A 14412-nucleotide genomic window follows, 5' to 3' on the forward strand; every position below is an offset into this window, starting at 1 on the left:
GTCTAAGGTTTTGTTTAGACACTGTAGGGGTACCATGCTCATGCACTGGTACCCTCACCTATGGTATAGTGCACCCTGCCTTAGGGCTGTAAGGCCTGCTAGAGGGGTGTCTTACCTATACTGCATAGGCAGTGAGAGGCTGGCATGGCACCCTGAGGGGAGTGCCATGTCGACTTACTCGTTTTGTCCTCACTAGCACACACAAGCTGGCAAGCAGTGTGTCTGTGCTGAGTGAGAGGTCTCCAGGGTGGCATAAGACATGCTGCAGCCCTTAGAGACCTTCCTTGGCATCAGGGCCCTTGGTACTAGAAGTACCAGTTACAAGGGACTTATCTGGATGCCAGGGTCTGCCAATTGTGGATACAAAAGTACAGGTTAGGGAAAGAACACTGGTGCTGGGGCCTGGTTAGCAGGCCTCAGCACACTTTCAATTGTAAACATAGCATCAGCAAAGGCAAAAAGTCAGGGGGCAACCATGCCAAGGAGGCATTTCCTTACACACACTGATGCCAGTGTGGGATTTATTGTAAAATACACCCAGAGGGCATTTTAGAGATGCCCCCTGAATACCATTCCAACTCCTAGTGCTAGGCTGACAAGTTTCTGCCAGCCTGCCACAACCAGACGAGTTTATGGCTACACAGGGTGAGTACCATTTCACTCTGTAGCCAGGAACAAAGCCTGCACTGGGTGGAGGTGCTTCTCACCTCCCCTTGCAGGAACTGTAACACCTGGCGGTGGGCCTCAAAGGCTCATGCCTTTTGTTACAGCACCCCAGGGCATCCCAGCTAGTGGAGATGCCCGTCCCTCCGGCCACTGCCCCCCCACTTTTGGCAGCAAGGCAGGAGAGGATAATGAGAAAAACAAGAAGGAGCCACCCACCAGTCAGGACAGCCCCTAAGGTGCCCTGAGCTGAGGTGACTCCTGCCTTTAGAAATCTTCCATTTTGAGATTGGAAGATTCCCCCAATAGGATTAGGGATGTGCCCCCCTCCCTTCAGGAAGGAAACACAGAGGATGTTGCCACCCTCCAGGACAGTAGCCATTGGCTATTGCTTCCCAGACCTAAACACACCCCTAAATTTAGTATTTAGGGGCGACCCTGAACCCAGGAAATCAGATTCCTGCAACCTACACAAAGAAGGAGTGCTGACCTGAAAGCCCCGCAGAGCCGATGGAGACAACAACTGTCTTGGCCCCAGCCCTAACGGCCTGTCTCCAGACTCAAAGAACCTGCACAGCAACGCATCAGACAGAGACCAGTGACCTCTGAAGACTCAGAGGACTGCCCAGAACCCGAAGGACCAAGAAACTCCCGAGAACAGTGGCACTGCTCACCAACAGCAACATCTTGGCAACAAAGAAGCAACTTTTAGAGAACTCACTCTTCCTGCCAGAAACGTGAGACTTCACACTCTGCACCCCACGCCCCAGGCTCGAGCTCCAGAGAACAAACACTGCAGAGAGGACTCCCAGGCGACTGCAACGACGTGAGTAACCTGTGTTGACCTCCCTGTACCCCCACAGTGACACCTGCAGAGAGGTTCCAGAGGCACCCCCTGACCGGGACTGCCTGGTAACAAGGAACCCAACGCCTGGACCAAGCACCTCACCCACAGCCCCCAGGACCGAGAGGAACCAACCTCCAGTGCATGAGTGACCAGCAGGCGGCCCCTCTCCCTAGCCCAGTTGGTGGCTGGCCCGAGAAGCCCCCCGGTGCACTGCCTGCATCGCCTAAGTGACCCCCGGGTCCCTCCATTCCTTTCAATAGCAAACCAGACACCAACTTTGCAGACCGCACCCGGCCGCCCCTGTTCCGCTGAGGGTGTGCTTTGTGTACCAGTTTGTGTCACCCCTCCCCGCGTTCTACAAACCCCACCGGTCTGCTCCCAGAGGACGAGGGTACTTACCTGCCAGCAGACTGGAACCGGAGCACCCCTGTTCTCCATAGGCGTGTGTGTTTTGGGCCCTCCTTTGACCTCTGCACCTGACCGGCCCTGTGTTGCTGTGACTTTGGGGTTGCCTTGAACACCAAACGGTGGGCTGCGTATGCCCAGGAGACTGACTGTGTAAGTGCTTTACTTACCTGAGGAACCTAACAATACTTACCTCCCCCAGGAACTATTGATTTTTGCGCTGTGTCCACTTTTAAAATAGCTTGTTGCCATTTTAACCTATACTGTGTATATTACTACTTCAATTCAAAGTTCCCTACTTACCTGTGTGGAGTACCTTGCATTTTATGTATTTACTTCAAATCGTGAATCTTGTGGTTCTAAAATAAATTAAGAAAATATATTTTTCCATATAAAAACCTATTGGCCAGGAGTTAAGTCTTTGAGTGTGTGTTCCTCATTTATTGCCTTTGTGTGTACATCAAATACTTAACACTACCCTCTGATAAGCCTACTGCTCGACCACACTACCACAAAATAAAGCATTAGTATGATCTAATTTTGCCACTATCAACCTCTAAGGGGAACCCATGGACTTTGTGCACACTATCTCTCACTGAGATACTAAATACAGAGCCAACTTCCTACAATGGGCCTGTGAGAATCTTAATAGACAGTCAGGATATTTTGGTATTGGGGCCCACCCACTATAGCTACTGATAGTGGCAAGACACAGTTGGAAGCAAAATTGGTACTGGGGTCCTATCTGTGACTTCAAATGTCATTATCCACTTGGGCCACAAACAAAATGCCAATGGTTCCAATATCAGGGCTAACAAACTCCTCTGACTGGCCCATCGGGGCCATGGGGCAGAAGTTAAGGAATTATAAAGTCAGCTGGGGACAAGTAGGGCGTTCAGAACATACTCCCTAAGGATAGGGAAGGTGGGCAAAGCAGTCTCAATCTCAATATTGCCTTGAAAGCAACAAAGTCCCCCTGTGCCTGGATGACAGTGCTGTAGCTTTCATGTTAGGTGGCTCAAGGGGCAGTCATCAGGATATCCAACAAAGGTTCTTCACAAAAGTTAGATTGTGTTCTTGGCAGGGGAGCAGTGTCACTCACTTCAGAGTCTAGTCCAGTTTTGGTTCCATGGTCTTAGGGTTCACGAAGGGACCACCAACAACCGATCTCCTTTGTTATCTTCCCAACTTTACATTGCACAGTTGTGACTTGGTTGTAGAGTCAAACACTGAACCCATTACAATTCCGAGGTCTTGGTGCTCCATCTTTTCAAGGTAGCCAGTCATGATCAATCAAGATCACTCCTGCTTTCAAATCCTAGGCTACTCACCAAATAATTGTGATACCTACCCTCAGTGTAATCACTTCATGCCTGGGTTATGAAGCCTCACAGTCCTTCTGGGTCAGTGGTGCAGATAACATAGGTATTGAAAGACAACTCCAAATTCTTAAGAATTTAGATCTTCATAGGAATAGGTAGTAGTTTCTCTCCGACAGAGGGTATTGCAGCTAGTTGATGGAGGCAGGTGGGCTCCTCTCACCCCGTAAACCACAGAGAAGAATGGTTTTCAAGAGGGGAACAGGAGGTTGAGTGCGTGCAGGCTCCCGTGTCTAGGACCACCTCTGGGCAGACTTAAACCAAGCACCATTTTGTCAGTCTAATTAAATTTGCTAAGCACAAAAGCAAAGAAACTAAATATTCAACGACCCACCCATCCCTTGATACAAGTCCTACACATGATGGATGGACTCTTGGTGCCTCTATTATATCAAACGCTTGGTCTGAGGTCCCTCACCACTGAAAAAGAGAGAACCCTAAGTAGGCTTCTATGACTACAGAGCTCAATGATAGCCAAAACAGCATAGCGCTATCTAAGAACAACTTAGGGCACAACAGTAGAGCCATGCAGAGGGCCTCAGAAGGCTACTCATTGGTCAAGGATGATAAGCAGGGTCAGGGCATTACTGTTAATGTAAGTACTGTAATTCTGTACTAGACTGCAATAAGGTTTCATACTACAATACTGGAAGTCTGTCTGAAATGGAACTAGGAATGTGATGGATTTTAGGAAGGCGTTGTAGTTCGTCTGCTATGAACTTTTGTAAAGAAATGGCTCCCTGTTGCAGTTACCCCCCACTTTTTGCCTGATACTGATGCTGACTTGACTGAGAAGAGTGCTGGGACCCTGCTAACCAGGCCCCAGCACCAGTGTTCCTTCACCTAAAATGTACCATTGTTTCCACAATTGGCACACCCTGGCATCCAGATAAGTCCCTGGTAACTGGTACCTCTGGTACCAAGGGCCCTGATGCCAGGGAAGGTCTCTAAGGGCTGTAGCATGTATTATGCCACCCTAGAGACCCCTCACTCAGCACAGACACACTGCTTACAAGCCTGTGTGTGCTGGTGAGAACAACATGAGTAAGTCGACATGGCACTCCCCTCAGGGTGCCATGCCAGCCTCTCACTGCCTATGCAGTATAGGTAAGACACCCCTCTAGCAGGCCTTACAGCCCTAAGGCAGGGTGCACTATACCATAGGTGAGGGTACCAGTGCATGAGCACTGTGCCCCTACAGTGTCTAAGCAAAACCTTAGACATTGTAAGTGCAGGGTAGCCATAAGAGTATATGGTCTGGGAGTCTGTTTTACACGAACTCCACAGCACCATAATGGCTACACTGAAAACTGGGAAGTTTGGTATCAAACTTCTCAGCACAATAAATGCACACTGATGCCAGTGTACATTTTATTGTAAAATACACCACAGAGGGCACCTTAGAGGTGCCCCCTGAAACTTAACCGACTGTCTGTGTAGGCTGACTAGTTCCAGCAGCCTGCCACACCAGAGACATGTTGCTGGCCCCATGGGGAGAGTGCCTTTGTCACTCTGAGGCCAGTAACAAAGCCTGCACTGGGTGGAGATGCTAACACCTCCCCCAGGCAGGAGCTGTGACACCTGGCGGTGAGCCTCAAAGGCTCACCCCTTTGTCACAGCCCAGCAGGGCACTCCAGCTTAGTGGAGTTGCCCGCCCCCTCCGGCCACGGCCCCCACTTTTGGCGGCAAGGCTGGAGGGAACAAAGAAAGCAACAAGGAGGAGTCACTGGCCAGTCAGGACAGCCCCTAAGGTGTCCTGAGCTGAAGTGACTCTAACTTTTAGAAATCCTCCATCTTGCAGATGGAGGATTCCCCCAATAGGGTTAGGATTGTGACCCCCTCCCCTTGGGAGGAGGCACAAAGAGGGTGTACCCACCCTCAGGGCTAGTAGCCATTGGCTACTAACCCCCCAGACCTAAACACGCCCTTAAATTTAGTATTTAAGGGCTACCCTGAACCCTAGAAAATTAGATTCCTGTAACTACAAGAAGAAGGACTGCCCAGCTGAAAACCCCTGCAGCGGAAGACCAGAAGACGACAACTGCCTTGGCTCCAGAAACTCACCGGCCTGTCTCCTGCCTTCCAAAGATCCTGCTCCAGCGACGCCTTCCAAAGGGACCAGCGACCTCGACATCCTCTGAGGACTGCCCCTGCTTCGAAAAGACAAGAAACTCCCGAGGACAGCGGACCTGCTCCAAGAAAAGCTGCAACTTTGTTTCCAGCAACTTTAAAGAACCCTGCAAGCTCCCCGCAAGAAGCGTGAGACTTGCAACACTGCACCCGGCGACCCCGACTCGGCTGGTGGCGATCCAACACCTCAGGAGGGACCCCAGGACTACTCTGATACTGTGAGTACCAAAACCTGTCCCCCCTGAGCCCCCACAGCGCCGCCTGCAGAGGGAATCCCGAGGCTTCCCCTGACCGCGACTCTTTGAACCTAAAGTCCCGACGCCTGGGAGAGACCCTGCACCCGCAGCCCCCAGGACCTGAAGGACCGGACTTTCACTGGAGAAGTGACCCCCAGGAGTCCCTCTCCCTTGCCCAAGTGGAGGTTTCCCCGAGGAACCCCCCCCTTGCCTGCCTGCAGCGCTGAAGAGATCCCGAGATCTCTCATAGACTAACACTGCGAACCCGACGCTTGTTTCTACACTGCACCCGGCCGCCCCCGCGCCGCTGAGGGTGAAATTTCTGTGTGGGCTTGTGTCCCCCCCGGTGCCCTACAAAACCCCCCTGGTCTGCCCTCCGAAGACGCGGGTACTTACCTGCAAGCAGACCGGAACCGGGGCACCCCCTTCTCTCCATTCTAGCCTATGTGTTTTGGGCACCACTTTGAACTCTGCACCTGACCGGCCCTGAGCTGCTGGTGTGGTGACTTTGGGGTTGCTCTGAACCCCCAACGGTGGGCTACCTTGGACCAAGAACTAAGCCCTGTAAGTGTCTTACTTACCTGGTTAACCTAACAAATACTTACCTCCCCTAGGAACTGTGAAAATTGCACTAAGTGTCCACTTTTAAAACAGCTATTTGTGAATAACTTGAAAAGTATACATGCAATTTTGATGATTTGAAGTTCCTAAAGTACTTACCTGCAATACCTTTCGAATGAGATATTACATGTAGAATTTGAACCTGTGGTTCTTAAAATAAACTAAGAAAAGATATTTTTCTATATAAAAACCTATTGGCTGGATTTGTCTCTGAGTGTGTGTACCTCATTTATTGTCTATGTGTATGTACAACAAATGCTTAACACTACTCCTTGGATAAGCCTACTGCTCGACCACACTACCACAAAATAGAGCATTAGTATTATCTATTTTTACCACTATTTTACCTCTAAGGGGAACCCTTGGACTCTGTGCATGCTATTCCTTACTTTGAAATAGCACATACAGAGCCAACTTCCTACAACTTTTCAGTAGAGAATGAATGAATGAGCAATGAAGCAAAGTTTCCAGACATGAAGGACCTGTTTTAAAAGGAAGAACTGAGCATGGTTTATATAAATGCAAAGAAAAGACCAAGAGGACAGAGAGCAGCTGCGGTGTTGACCTGGGGTGACAAAAGAAGGTGTTAGCTTGGTTCAGGTTGATCAGAAAGTATACGATTATGTTGGTGGGGTGATGGTGTTTTGGGGGTAGCAGGCAAAGATCTCTGAATTCCTCAAGCAAGCTCAGTTATGATGCAGTTGCGGTAAGAGCAGAGGTTGCAGGGAAGAAACAATTCAGATGTATCCTAGTTTTGGAAAATTTGTCTTTAGAAGTTTGGTTCTAAGACTTGATGATTATGGCTTAAGGTTTACTAAAAGGTAGTTTGAACGTGTTTGTACCAGGCTCCCGAGATGTAGGTAGAGAGAACTTTAGATATCATAATTTGCAAGAAGTCTGTGTTAAAGTCTCCAGGTTGAGCACATAACAAATGGCACTCACTTCTTGTGGAATTCTTTTAGTGTACAAGTGATCTTACACATTTGGGTTCCAACACTAGTCTTTATGGCCACACCAGTCAATTATGACCAAGAAATACAATTAAAAAGGATACACTGCATATTATTTCTGTGGAAATGTGCATTTAATGCTACAAATCGGCAAAACCTGGTACTGTGGCTCTAGCATGACTCATCCACAATCTGATACCTGGAAGAAAACTCCTGTCCTCTGCACAGGTATACCCAAGGTTGCAGCACTCCTAGGGCTTGTTCTTCCATAGTATTTCAGAGGTGACTGACCAACTTTGTGTCCAAAACGTCCACTTGGCCCTTTCACAGGAAAGAACATGTGTGCACAGTGACTCTCCCAGTCCTTATGCATGCATTATGGGGACTGTGCCTTATCTCTTCCGCCTACAGAATGTTTCTAGTAACTGTACGAAAGTGTCCCTTTTTGCCATGGTCACCTCCACTTTTTGCCACTGGTACTGATGTTTTTCAACTGATGTGCACTGGGTCCCTGCTAACCAAGTCCCAGTGCTAGTGCTCTTTCCCTCACAAGGTAAAATGGTTTGTCACACAATTGGCATATACTTTGGCACCACTGTGAGTCCCTATTAGATGGTAACCCTGGTACCTAGGGCATGAGTGCAAAAGAGGGTACCTAAGGGCTGCAGCATGTATTATGCCACCCTAAGGGACCCCCATACGAACTGCATGCAGTCTGAGTGTCATGGTGCAAACCACGAATGAAAACACAACATAGCACACACTCTGTGTACCATGCCAAAGTCACTACATTTAATATGTCAGTCAACCCTACAGCAGCTCTTGAAGTCCTAAGGCAGGTTGCATTATATTTTATGTGAGGACATATCTGCATGGGCAGATATGCCACGGTGATGTCTAGTTCTATTACTAAGATATTACAAGTAAACAGGGAAGCAACCTTAAGGTACTTACTGGGCGCTATTCATTATGAGTTACCCAGCTATATAATGGTCTCACTGAAACCCAGGGTGCTTGGTATCTAACATCTCATCTTAAAAAACTCATACTGATGCTAGTATAGAATTTATTATAAGATGCACCCAGAGGGCACCTTAGTTTTGCCCCCTGAAAACCTACTAGTCCTCTAGTGTGATTGCTGAACGGTACTGACCAGCTTACCACCACAGAGGAGTGTCTGACCCCCTGGAGGTAAGATTCCACACTCTTAAAAGCCAGAAACGATGCCTCCTCTGTAGGAAGGTGTTACCTCCTCCAGCAAGATGGCTAGTCAATCTGCATACCAGGCTAGGGACTTCAAAGTCCCTGCCACCTTTGATATAAGATCCCTGGCAGGGAGAGAATGGGCGTGTGAAATATTTCTCTTTGCTGTTTCCATCCCCAAGGGTGAAATTAGTAAATAGTCAGTAGACTATTTAGTAATGATTTCAAAGTCATTTATTTAATGGGGAGAACTACAGAGCTCTGTCATTCACTGCCCCTGAATGTCCCACTGCTGGAAGGCACAGCTTGTGCTTATAGACTTTCCATTTTTCTACAGACAGATAACTTGCACTGAGGACAAGCATGAGCAGACTAGATGCCTAACCAACATCCAAAGTTGAATGTCCTAAAGTTTGCTCTGTCTGAATAACTTATATGAAATTCTAGCTTCTCCTACATCAAACGCTCAATACCCTTGCAAAATTAGTTTCAATAACTCCAAACATTAGCTTCAAATTAAAATGTGCATGTGTTCTTGTCAAGCGCACCTGAAGATTCAAATTTGCAATAAAATCTCATTCCACCCCTTTCACATCACATCGTGGATGCGGACATCTGTGAAAAGGAGGCACTTTTTCCACCTCTTGACTACCCTCTGCTCCTTTAAGAGTCAGATAGGTGGGACGTTTTCAATGGCGCTGGAAACCTTAAACCAATTCTTCATCTGCCATAAGGCTGCTGGTCAATGTACAACAAGACGTCTACTGCATTGAGGTTGGCAGTTCAGTCATAAATATTTCCTCTTTGGGTCCACCAGCAAAAGCCTGGTGGTCCCGAGCAGAAAGTCAAAGATATGACCCCAGAACCTGAGGGAACTCCCAGCATGTACTAGTAACAAACTCCTGCTTTCACTGCTTGTTTTTGAAAAACAAACAGTTTGTTAAGTGGGTACTTTAAACATGGCACCCACTAGGAATGTTTCTCATTCTTCAGCAGAGTCATATTGGCAGCACCAGCTCTACTGCAGGTAGATCTCTTTACCTGCCTAGAAGAGATCTCCAGGGATGACAGGTGGTCTTCCACCAGGTCAGCAGAGTACATACCACTGTTGACTTGTTAGGCCATCTGCTATACTCCGGGTAATTTACACTCCTTAACACAGGCACTGTAATTAACTTCTAACCACTCCATTAAAATAGTGAAAGATCTAATACGGATTGTCTGCCAAAATACGGTTTGAAAGGGCACCCACTCCTTTCAAGGGGAAGTCATAATATCAAAATAGCCACAGTATTTTGTGATGCCATTTGCTGCTGTACTGCAAGTTAAATTCAGTAGGCGGTAATAGTGCTATATATAAAACAAATACTTAACATGTTTCAAACTCAACAGTTTACATTTTTAATAAAGTCCTTACCAAAGGTGGCCTTGAGTGCCCATTCTTCAGATATCTCTCTGCATGCTCATACTGCTCTGCACTGCTAGAAACAAGTTTGGAGTTCTCCCCCGCAGGATATTGCTGAAATTGAAAAGAAGCAATCACTAATGTTCCTAAGAATACATAAAGCAAGGTTCTACTCAGAAAGAGGGCCTGTCATTTTGGAAGAATTATCTGAAAGTTCTAAATTCTCTTCTTTTCTGGCAAGAAAAGGATAGCATTCTTGAGGTCAGACGGCCCCTGGTAATAGTGCTGCACAGGAACAAAATACAATCCTTTATTTCTCTAAGAACATTTGGTTTGAAACATTGATAGGAACAAAGTGAACAAGGAAAACGTACAAAAAAGTAGGAAGAACTCCCTTCATAGTAAGTACAAGGAAAATAACAGAGATGCTCTTCTACAATATTTTTCAAAATAGGATTTGCCTAGATTCCACCATACAACAAAGCCCAATACACCTCAACTATGTATTTCAAGGACCTACTATTTAATTTGAGAAACCAATATTTGCTCCAACACGGTCTGCGTCAAGACAATAGGGAAGTGTTTTAGATCTTCAGATGAGTTTCACATTTTGTGGTTAACTTGGATTGTTTAAAAGTGCTACGATGCTCCTGCACTCTCACCTTATGAACGTATTAAGTTACAATTCGTTTAGCAATAATGTGTGTTTTTATTCTTTCATCTTACCCTCACACTTTGTACTTTGCTAAAATACTCATGTTTCAAAGATAGACCCTTATTTGTAACTGTAGTTCTGAATGGTGATATCTTTCATACCTGCTTAGAGTGTCAATGTTGCAGACATGCTTCTGGTGGATTGTCAGTCACTATTTACTAGAGGGCTCTTTGCTTTGCTGTGACAATAAAATTGTGCAGGCTGACAGCCAACATGCAATGCCATGCTTTCATGCAGAACTGCAAAGCCTGGGTATCCAAAGGAAACAAGGAGTTTGTCACAAGTCTTTGGTCTTGGCCAATTAAAACTTCAAACACCTGCTACCATCCAGTGAGTGTACTCCTTTTTCTCCAGATGGTGAAGGATTCGGAAAGATGTGTCACTGACTCAGTCATGTGGACGTTTCTTGGTAATTTCAGCATGAATTTGAGGTTAATCAGCATTGGGACTTTGTCACTGGCAGAGTGCCAGTATGAATTTTTGATTGTGAACACCTGCGGTTCCCCACTCTCCTGACTGACCTGAGAGCCAAAAGAGCTGTTTCAGAAAAATATATTTCAGTTTTGATGCATACATGACCTCAAAAGGAGGAAACATCAGTTGTTTGATCACTGTGTTCTGCTAGAATGTTGAACTGGCAGAGAGGATCAGAAGAGTATTTTCATGAATTTTCTTAATACGCCTTTTTTAAAGCAATTATGGATAGTACAAAGTATTTCTGAACCTGGACATTGCAGCCAATTGGACCCAGATGGATGCATATTTCAACTTTGTTTATAAAGTCAGTTGGGGGCAAGTAGACTAGCTGCCAAGTCAACATCCAACAATGAATGTCTTAGAGCTTGCCCTGCCTGATAAACAAAAAATTCATGCTAGTCCTACAGAATTTGATGTGGATGCAACAAGACAAGATTCAGGTCTTTTTCAGTAAACACATGCAAAAACGCTTCCACCAAGCAGCGTTGGCCTTGTTGGTGGAAGATGCACATGTACGATCCAGACGTGCCCTACAGTCTTGCAAGATGTCTAAAGGACCACAATCTTGGTGGTTAGGAAGCAAATCCTGAGGCTCAGCAATTTGGCATAGTTCTGCAGTGCCACCATCTAACCTAGAAAGGAGACCATTAAGTATTTTCTGTAATATATGAGATGTGTGAACAGTTTGGAAGTTGTTGGAGTACCCGGACTGGCGAAGCCATGCTGGAGCTTCAAAACGAGGGATTAGGACTCTGTGGAAACATTGAAGAGGCATAGGCAATTATATTCATCCATGCTACTGCAAAGGTATTGCCAACTGATCCCTCTTACCAGCACCCACTTGTGAAGACTGACAAGGCAAAATGCAGTTGCAATCAGGTCGCGGTCAGGATGGCCTCCTTGTCTGAAGCACTGCTGGAGCTGATCCTTATGAACCCCTCAATTCATGGCAATTCAGCAGGAAGCGTCTGAGAACATCTGCTTGCTTGGCAGGTGTTCTGCCAAGATGTCAACTCCACTGGGGGTAGCCCAGTCACACAGCATTTGGGCCTCCTCCGATACGGGCAGAGATCTTGAGTCTCATTTGGCTGTATGGCATATGGAACAGGTATTGTTGGTTCTTATCAGGACTATATGGTTAAGATAGTCGGGAAAAGAATGCCTGTTACCCAGACCAAGCTAGGGGCTCCCATTTGCTCATACAGAAAGATTTATCCTTTTACTAACTACGAACTACTCATGGAGAAATCACCCATCTGTGCTCTCTAAACCTTTTGAGGCATCTGCTATTGTGATCACTTTGGCATGTTTTGGTTGGCTTTCTTCATCAGTCCATGGGAAGCTCCATCAATTCAAAGTCTGTTTGAGACATTGAGCGTCACCAATGATATTGTCCCTAACCCCATTGAATGCTTTCACTGTAGGCTCAAACTGAGGTGTCGTGGTGTGCAAAATAATGTTCGACCGGGATGAGACGCCGAGTAATTACCCGTGGCTGAGATTAATTCAAGCATTCAATCACTTTTTTTTTTTTTTTTTAAAGATAAATTCATTGTAAATCCAGCTGCAGTTTAACAGGCCATATGTGTAATTGGCGAAATGGTGATGGCAATAAAACCAGAAGCAATTTGTAGGTTTTAACGGTGCTGTTCTGCAGAAGGCTGTGGCCAAGGTCCGTAACTTGGAAATACAATCTCCTGATAGCAAGGTCTTGCATAAGGATGTATCTACGATTATCCACAAGAATTGTAGCCGAGTACTTGGACAGACCTGGTCACATTCAGTGTCAAGCCCAACTTATCGATTTCATATTCGCATCTGTTTACTCACTATATTTTCCATGCCAAACGGGGTAAGTCCTTAATGATAAAGTACTTCTACTGCAGGTTCCTCACATTAAACAGAGTAGCCCTCTTAAATAAACAGGTGAGAGGTGTGTTAGTGTCTCCTGTATAGCAAGACCAATACTGGTTTGGTAATGCCTGAACCACCAGCTGGACAATAAAAAAATTACTCACAAAATGCTGCCACTTTACATTTTTTGCTAAGGGAACCAGCATGCCTCCTTTTCTCACACTTGACCCTTCTCCCAACCCTGTATATTTTAAACTGACCAAGCTAAGTTCCTGCATCATCTTCTGCAGTGAGTGGTTGGTATATTGCATACATAAAATTTGGGAGAGCATTAGGATTCTATCATCCAGCCAGCAGGACATGCACCTAAGTACCCTATACCATCAGCCATGTTTATTATGAAAGACTAAGCCTGATTCCAACTTGCCTGGCTGGCTTTCACATACATGAACACTTTCCTGACTCTCCTCTGCACAATCTGCTTCTTGGCCCGCTTCTACTGCTTTCTTTAGCAGTAACTCTCAGTCTGTGGAGCCTTCACTCTCTAGGTGGAACTTGACTCTCCTACTTCCAACCACCTTTTCTACTGAGAGTCTGCTGGAACCCGGCCTTGCTTGCTCTTCTATCCGAGGACGATTCCTTCATTCAAGCAACTGAGAGGGTGACCAATTGCTCTATTTATACTACATATTAGGTTTTCCAGTCTTAGTCTGGTGTTCCTCATTTACAGGTGTTGAGGAATCCAATTCCAGGATGCCCAGACATGGCGACAACATATGCCAACCCAACCTGAAATAATGATGCTGAGACGTTCATTGACAAGAGCCCCACTCAGTGAGTAATGCTTACAAAAGGCATGCCAGGTAGTCAATTCCTTTCTGACAGGTTTCTGCAAAGGGTATATGTAGGAAGTTGGCTCTGTATGCACTATTTCAAAGTAAGGAATAGTATGCACAGAGTCCAAGGGTTCCCCTTAGAGGTAAGATAGTGGCAAAAAGAGATAATACTAATGCTCTATTTTGTGGTAGTGTGGTCGAGCAGTAGGCTTATCAAAGGAGTAGTGTTAAGCATTTGTTGTACATACACACAGGCAATAAATGAGGAACACACACTCAGAGACAAATCCAGGCCAATAGGTTTTGTTATAGAAAAATATATTTTCTTAGTTTATTTTAAGAACCACAGGTTCAAATTCTACATGTAATATCTCATTTGAAAGGTATTGCAGGTAAGTACTTTAGGAACTTTGAATAATCACAATAGCATATATACTTTTTACATAAAACACATATAGCGATTTCAAAAGTGGACACTTAGTGCAATTTACAACAGTTCCTGGGGGAGGTAAAGTAATATTAGTTCTTGCAGGTAAGTAAACCACCTACGGGGTTCAAATTGGGGTCCAAGGTAGCCCACCGTTGGGGGTTCAGAGCAAGCCCAAAGTCACCACACCAGCAGCTCAGGGCCGGTCAGGTGCAGAGTTCAAAGTGGTGCCCAAAACACATAGGCTTCAATGGAGAAGGGGGT

The 14412-nt window shown here is 45.9% G+C and overlaps 1 protein-coding gene across 2 annotated transcripts in view; it reads right to left on the minus strand.

The window, feature by feature from the left end:
* Window positions 1-14412, minus strand: part of RNMT (RNA guanine-7 methyltransferase) — a 152195-nt gene that overhangs the window by 32673 nt on the left and 105110 nt on the right. For both annotated transcript variants that reach the window (XM_069219918.1, XM_069219917.1), the window contains exon 9: window positions 9852-9953. In XM_069219918.1, the coding sequence (XP_069076019.1) occupies window positions 9852-9953 (102 nt within the window). The remainder of the gene's footprint in view (window positions 1-9851; window positions 9954-14412) is intronic.

The sequence above is a fragment of the Pleurodeles waltl genome, chromosome 2_2 (genome assembly GCF_031143425.1).
Source record: "Pleurodeles waltl isolate 20211129_DDA chromosome 2_2, aPleWal1.hap1.20221129, whole genome shotgun sequence".
NCBI lineage: Eukaryota > Metazoa > Chordata > Amphibia > Caudata > Salamandridae > Pleurodeles > Pleurodeles waltl.